This window comes from Phacochoerus africanus, chromosome 14 (genome assembly GCF_016906955.1).
Source record: "Phacochoerus africanus isolate WHEZ1 chromosome 14, ROS_Pafr_v1, whole genome shotgun sequence".
Taxonomy (NCBI): Eukaryota; Metazoa; Chordata; class Mammalia; order Artiodactyla; family Suidae; genus Phacochoerus; species Phacochoerus africanus.
Window position 1 is genome coordinate 52,188,918 of NC_062557.1, and position 6,548 is coordinate 52,195,465.

The window sequence follows — 6,548 nt, forward strand, 5'->3', positions numbered from 1 at the left end:
AGCAAATGCTAGCTTCTCCCTCCCAGGCTGGGACTCCCTGAGTCACTGTCTAAGCACACCCGTCTTCTGAAATGGATTGGTGTAGGTGTTCAGTTCTGCAGAAATTGGGTAGGGGTGTGTGTGTGTGCGCGCGTGTGTGTGTGTCAGCTGGTGGGGGTAGGGGGGAAGGATGTGCAGAGAGGCCCACAGAAAGCTCCAGAAGGGCAGCAGGGGACAGCATATAGGAGTACACGATCTGGAATCAAGGCTGCCTGGGTTCAAGCCCAGTTTTACCTCTTATGAGTTAAGTGGCTTTGGGCAAACTGCTTCTCTGGGCCTCGGCTGTCTCTTCTGAAAAAGGGAGACAATTAGAACTGCTTTGGCCCGGCGCTGGGAGGACTACGTGGTGTTCGCAGGGGGAGGCGCTGAGAACCGTGCCTGGGACACAGTGAGTGCTAAATAAGTGTTTCCTGCTGTTGTTATTAAGCTAAGCCCCAGTGCTGAGGGCTGACAGTGGCTGGCATGGGCCTAGCCCCCCAACTGGAGCTACTTTCCAGGTTCGTGCCCCATCTTCTACCTACTTCCAACCCTGCTGCAAGATGGACGGGGCAGGGGATTCGCCCCATTTTACAGATAAGGCACTGAGGCTCGATTAGGGAAGGTGCCAGCGAGGAAGTGGTGGGGGCCCGAACGCCCCAGTTCTCGTCGAGGCCTCCTTCCCCTCCATCAGGCCCTGGTGCACCTGTTGTACAGGCCTGACGCAGCAACCAGCACACCCCCATGCAGGAGGGCCCGGCCCCAGTGCCTCCCCGCCCCCACGCATGTCACCCTCGTAGCCAGGCCAGGCGCAGTCCACTGCGGTGCACATACTTGGAATGAACACACACACACACACACACACACGCACGCACGCACAATCTGCACTAGGGCCAGGCCCCAAAGGTGAGGAAAACCTGTTCTGAGGAATCTGCCTAGCAAGCAGATTCCATTTCCAGACCCTTCCACAGTCGCAGGAGCAGCCCAGTGTGCGTCACAGGAGAGACAGAGGAGCAGAGACACCCGCCAGGGGGGCAGCGAGAGGGTGAAGCGGGAGGAGGAGGCCGAAAACTTCGTGTTTCTTTTTTCCATTTCAGTGACAAGAGTCACACCCGGCCTTTACGTAAACATGGCCAAGGAGCCACTCTGTCCAAGCTCAGTTTCCTTGCAGCCGCCAGGCCTCTCCTCCCGGTGACCCTGACGCGAGGGGCGGGCCGGCGAGGGGCAAGCACACAGACCCTGCACAGACTGGCTGGGCCACCCCAACAGCACGCAGGCCTGCCGCCCGCTGCCCTTGCTCTGCCCCGTATTTATCTCCCTCCTTCATAACATAGCCCCAGAGCAGTCCCACACGGCCACCTCCACACGCAGGAGCAGGCACGCACACACGGCTTGCGGCTGATCTCCGGAGTCCGAGGCCCACAGTGCCCTTGTCACGCCACCTCCCTCCCCACAAGTGTTTTCTGACCAGCTCGCCTCCCAGCCCAACAGCACGGACAGGCTCCCACAAACAACGTCACAAAAGAATCCCGTAGGGAATGTGGCAAACACACAACCTTCCCCTCGCTCGGCTGCCCACGAGCCCGTAAACACAACCTGCACATTCCACCCTGAGCCCCTCGCCCCAGCGCCAGCTGCCCCTCGAGTACCTGAGCCACACCCCGGGGCTTCTAACTTCCCGCAGGACCCCCGGGACCCGAGTTCCAGACGCACACCCCCCCGAGCCACCCGCTCGTCACACGGACCCACAAACCCATCCAGCGGGCCATCCTTGCCAAGACTGGACCACACCTCAGCAGGGCCACAGAAACGGGACCGGACCTGACACCTTTCGATTCAAAGGTACACAACCGCCCCCTCCAGCCGGGGCCCCAGGGGTGCCCTCCATTGCACTCACCCCTGGCCAGCTATGCAGAAAACAACAGTTCATAAATAGTTCCTATGTGCAGCATCAGACACATATGTGCAAGAAACACGCTGGTATAAAACGTACATAAAATCCCACATCTAACAAACTCCGCGGGTATTGTGCCCAGCTTCAAATGCAGACCTGTCACCCAAAGCCCTGGGGTCACAGCTTGTAATACTGCCCCTCAACACTGGCCACCCCTCCATCTGGCTTTCTGTCCCCATGGCCCAGGAGGGCCCTGCTGGACCCCTGGCTGCCAGACCCGCAAACGGTAGTGCCCCGGAGAGGTTTACCTTGCCCCACAACACAGCAGGAGACACACAAGCTCCAGGACTCACAGCCACAACCCTGCCCCGACGGCGCGGCGTCTCCGGGGCCCCAGCTCGCCCTGCGCACCCCGCACACCCCAACTCTGGGACGCTCCGCGGCCCACCCCTCCCCCCCTCTGCCTGGCTCCTACGCCATCGCCCTCCCAGCAGCTTGCAGCGCCGGCCCGGGCTCACACCCGCCCCACCCCACCCCCAACCTGCCCCACGGGGGGAGGGGGGCACCGGGCTGCAGAATTAACCCTTCAAGTGGGGAGTGAGCGCGGCCCTTTCCACGGCCCCAGGCGATCGCGCCCCCCGGCCGCCGCTGGGTCGGAAGCCGTACCCGGGCCCCCTTAGTCGCCCCCCAGCGCTGTGCGCGCCTGGAGGCGGGGCCAGGCTCAGCCCCCGACCCCTGAGCCCCCAGGTCAACCCCAAAGGGGAGCGGGCGCGGCGCCGGGCGCGGCCCGGGCCCCCGCAGCGCCGGGCAGCGGGGAGGGGGCCCGGCTGTTGGCTCCGGTCCGCCCTGGCCCTGCCCGGTTCGCCCCGGGGCCCACCTGACTGCGATGGCGCCGCGTCCGCCAGGCCCGGCTCATCACCGTGGCCGCCCCCGGCCGCTCCGGTTTCGCCCGCCTCCAGCTCCGGCTCCGGCTCCGGCCCCGGCCCCCCCAGCGCCCGGCCCCGGCCCGGCCCCGCCGCCGCCGCCGCCGCTGACATCATCGGCTCCCCCCGCCCCGGTCCTACCCCCACCCCCACCCCCGGAAACAGTACCCCCCCAGCGCAGCCGCCGCTGCCGAGAGGAGGCCGGCGCAGCGCAGCCGGCACAGACACCAGGCTCCGGGCTCGGGCTCGGGTCGAGCGCGCCCGACGGCCTGCGCCCGGACTGATCCCGGGAAGGGAACGGCGCAGCGCCGGGCCGCCGGACGGGTGGGCACCGAGCCGGCTGCTGCAAGGGCTCGGGGCTGCACGACCCCCACTCCCTGGGAAGGGGCTCCCCCTCAACACCCTCCCTGCTCCCGGCCCCCTGCACGCCCTTCACTCAGCGGTGCACACCGCCCAGAGCACGCACACCCTCTCCGCAGACACACAACGTGGCAGGCTCACAATCAGGCCCAGTGGGACCCACAGACCCAGGCTCAGCACACTCCCAGGGGCAGCCCTGGACACACGCACACACACACTCCTTCTTCAGAAATGCGCAAGGACCCCCAAGAGGCCGGGGTGGGCAGGCCCTAGCCCTACAGAGCAGGTACAGGTATATGACTACCGGCTCAGATGAAGGGGCAGCTTGCTATTTTGTCCCCATGGGCAGAAATATCCACATCTATCTACTCTTGCATAAATGCAGAGGCCTTGGCATGGGTCTCCTGGGCCAGCACCCACACCACCAGGTGGAAGAGCACGCAGAAGAAACGCGTTCCTGAAACTCCAGAGGGACCGTCCAGAGACGCCTGCCTGGTGTCCAAACTCAAGCCCAGGAGACAGAGGAGCGGGCCCTCACAGGTCCTCACGAAACCTTTCTGAAACAGGGCGAGACATAAATAAACAAATTAAAACCCAAAGATGTCTCATCACAGCCGGTAGTCAAAAAGAGGAAAAAGAGAGTCAGATAAACTTTGGAGTCACAGAGACAAAGCTACAAAGCAAGCAGAGTGGGAGATAATGAGAAAATGGGCCCACCCCCACCTCAGGAAGGTTCCAGGGAAGAACCCCCCCCCCCCACCCCACCCCAACCAGGTCACAATGGCTGGAGCTCTGAAGGGCCCAGGCCCCCCGAGCCAGGAGAAGAGGAAGAGTCCAAGGAAAGATGGTGAGTGTGGGGGGCAGGGGGACATGGCCCCCCTCCCTGTGGCTCCCAGCTGCTCCCTTTCCCCTCCTCCCCTAAAACTTCCCAGCTGTCCCTGACACCCACAAATGAAATTCATAATGATGTTCCCCAATGTCCTAGAACCTGTGACATCACACAGACACACAGCATCTGGGGCCACCTCCCCTTCCTCACACGAAGAGAGCATCCCTGGGTCCTTTTTTTTTTTTTTATCCCTGGGTCCTCTTTTTCTCCTCCCCAGGATCCCAGGAACAACTTACCCAGAGAAACACGATGCTCCAGGACCGCTCACTCCCTGCTTCCTGCTTTAGAGGTTCAAGGTCCACACTGTACCACCTCATCCATCTTTCAGGCCCTTTCTAGCTCCCAAGAGTTCCTCAGCAAGACAGCCTGCCCCTCTACCGTCCCACAGAGTCCCAGAAGCCAGCCTGGCACTCGCCCTGCCCCGGGTCCCCTGAGCTATGGCTGCCCTAATGCCTGAGCTCCTTTCTCCCTAACAGGCTGGCAGTCACCCCTACTTCAACCTGCCCGACTTCACCCAGCAGCCACCATCGCCCTCCACTCCGCCCAGCCTCCCCTCGCACCAGCGCTGCCGGCCCTCCGATGCCACCAAAGGCCTGCTCGTGGCCCTGCTGGGTGGGGGCCTACCCGCTGGCTTCGTGGGCCCCTTCTCCCGTATGGCTTATCAGGCTTCCCACCTACCCTCGCTGGAGCTGCTCATCTGTCGATGCCTCTTCCACCTCCCCATTGCCCTGCTACTTAAACTGCGTGGTGACCCACTGTTGGGACCTCCCGATGTCCGGGGCCGGGCCTGCCTCCACGCCCTACTCAACGTCCTCAGCATCGGATGCGCCTACAGTGCAGTGCAGGTGGTGCCCGCTGGCAATGCTGCCACTGTCCGCAAAGGTTCTTCCACGGTCTGCTCTGCTCTCCTCGCTCTCTGCCTTGAGAGCCAGCGTCTCAGCGGCTACGACTGGTGTGGCTTGTTGGGCAGCACCCTGGGACTCATCATCATTGTGGGACCTGGACTAGGGACACTGCAGGAGGGGACCACGGGCCTCTACACCGCCCTGGGCTATGTGCTTGCTTTCCTGGGCGGCCTGGCACTGTCGCTGGGGCTCCTGGTGTATCGCTCCCTGGACTTCCCCTCCTGCCTACCGACAGTGGCCTTCCTGTTTGGCCTGGTGGGGCTGGTGGGCTCTGTGCCAGGCCTCTTTGTGCTGCAGACCCCCGTGCTGCCCAACGATCCTCTGAGTTGGAGCTGCGTGGGAGCAGTGGGGATCCTTGCCCTGGTCTCCTTTGTGTGTGTGAGTTATGCGGTCACCAAGGCCCATCCCGCCCTGGTGTGCGCCGTCCTGCATTCTGAGGTGGTGGTGGCCCTGATGCTGCAGTATTACGTGCTCTATGAGACCGTGGCACCTTCGGACATCATGGGGGCAGGGGTCGTGTTGGGCAGCATTGCCATCATCACTGCCCAGAACCTCAGCTGTGAGAGGGAAGGGCAAGTGGAGGAGTGAGATCGAACCTGAGAGCCTGGGGGTGGGGGGTGGGCGGGGGGTAAATATAAGGAAAGACTGGAATACAAACATGTGAAAGAACTGGTGTGGGAGAAGGACACCCCTTGGAGTCAAGGGTGACCCGGGGACTTGGTAGGAGGTAGGAAGGGACTACCTAGAAAACCTGGAACCAGCCTGGAGATCAACATATTTGGAATCTAGGCTGGGGCTTGGGATCAGGGCAGAACTAAAGGGTGACATCCGAGGAGCAGATCGAAGGGGCTGAAGCAGGTAGGCCATGAGCCACTGGGAGGATTTTTCCCTCGGCAGCAGAGAGAGAAGAGCACTGGGGCTGGAGTGATTGGGGCTTTCAGGCAGATCAAGCAGCTGTGCTGGCGGAAGGGAGTGTGCCTTTTTTTTCCCCTCTGAGCGTTGGTTTCCCTTCCTCGTGGTTATGCTCCCCCCCTCCCACCTTGGTGTGGTGACGTGATATTGACATCAAACAAGGATCACTCTGAATGTGGCTCTGCAGTTGGTGTCATCTCTGCTTTGGAAGGACAGTGGAAGTCCTATCCCCTGCTCTTATTGGAGAATCTCTTAGGATCCTCACACACCTCTACCCCCATCCTATTTTTGAGATATTCTAGAAGGGGGAGGATTTCCTCATGTTCAGAGGCTTTGACCCCGAGTTCCCCAGGACTTCTGCGTCCCGCCCCATGGCTAATCTGCTTTTCCTGGATTGTCGCGGTCCCGTGATCTCTCCCGGATAGTGGCCAGCGTCCTTCCGGAGCAGGCCTCTGAGCTGAGGCCTCTGGCAGCGGCGCAGGCCGGAGATCCTAAACCAGAGCCCCGGACAGCGCTCCGTCAGAGGCCTGGAAATGCCCACTCGTCTCAGGAGGCCGCTCGACATATATCAGCTACTTCCGGACAAGCAATTGGCCTCGCCATCTTGACCTGTTCTTGCATATTCAGCGCGACTACTGCATATTCATGAC

At 61.9% G+C, this 6,548-nt stretch overlaps 2 protein-coding genes across 6 annotated transcripts in view; one reads left to right on the forward strand and one right to left on the reverse strand.

Moving 5' to 3' along the window:
- The window catches only part of ZBTB4 (zinc finger and BTB domain containing 4), a 16,499-nt gene extending 13,548 nt beyond the window's left edge, over positions 1 to 2,951 (reverse strand). The window contains exon 1 of one of the 2 annotated variants that reach the window (XM_047757057.1): positions 2,787 to 2,951. The gene's annotated coding sequence lies outside the window, so the exon portion shown is untranslated. Of the gene's footprint in view, positions 1 to 2,217; positions 2,358 to 2,786 lie in introns of those variants that run through there. The other variant, XM_047757058.1, reaches the window with a different exon arrangement.
- On the forward strand, positions 1,796 to 6,072 carry SLC35G6 (solute carrier family 35 member G6). Of its 4 annotated transcripts, XM_047757064.1 has the most exons (3): positions 1,796 to 1,857; positions 3,578 to 4,039; positions 4,558 to 6,072. In XM_047757064.1, the coding sequence occupies exons 2-3, from the start codon at positions 4,037 to 4,039 to the stop codon at positions 5,572 to 5,574; spliced, it is 1,020 nt and encodes a 339-aa protein (XP_047613020.1). In that variant the 5' UTR covers positions 1,796 to 1,857; positions 3,578 to 4,036; the 3' UTR covers positions 5,575 to 6,072. The 4 variants fall into 4 exon arrangements, with proteins under 4 accessions (XP_047613020.1, XP_047613022.1, XP_047613021.1 ...); XM_047757066.1 differs by lacking the exon at positions 3,578 to 4,039 and having other exon boundaries at positions 1,805 to 1,857; positions 4,299 to 6,072; XM_047757065.1 differs by lacking the exon at positions 1,796 to 1,857 and having other exon boundaries at positions 3,027 to 4,039; positions 4,299 to 6,072.
- Positions 6,073 to 6,548: the final 476 nt, after the last annotated feature.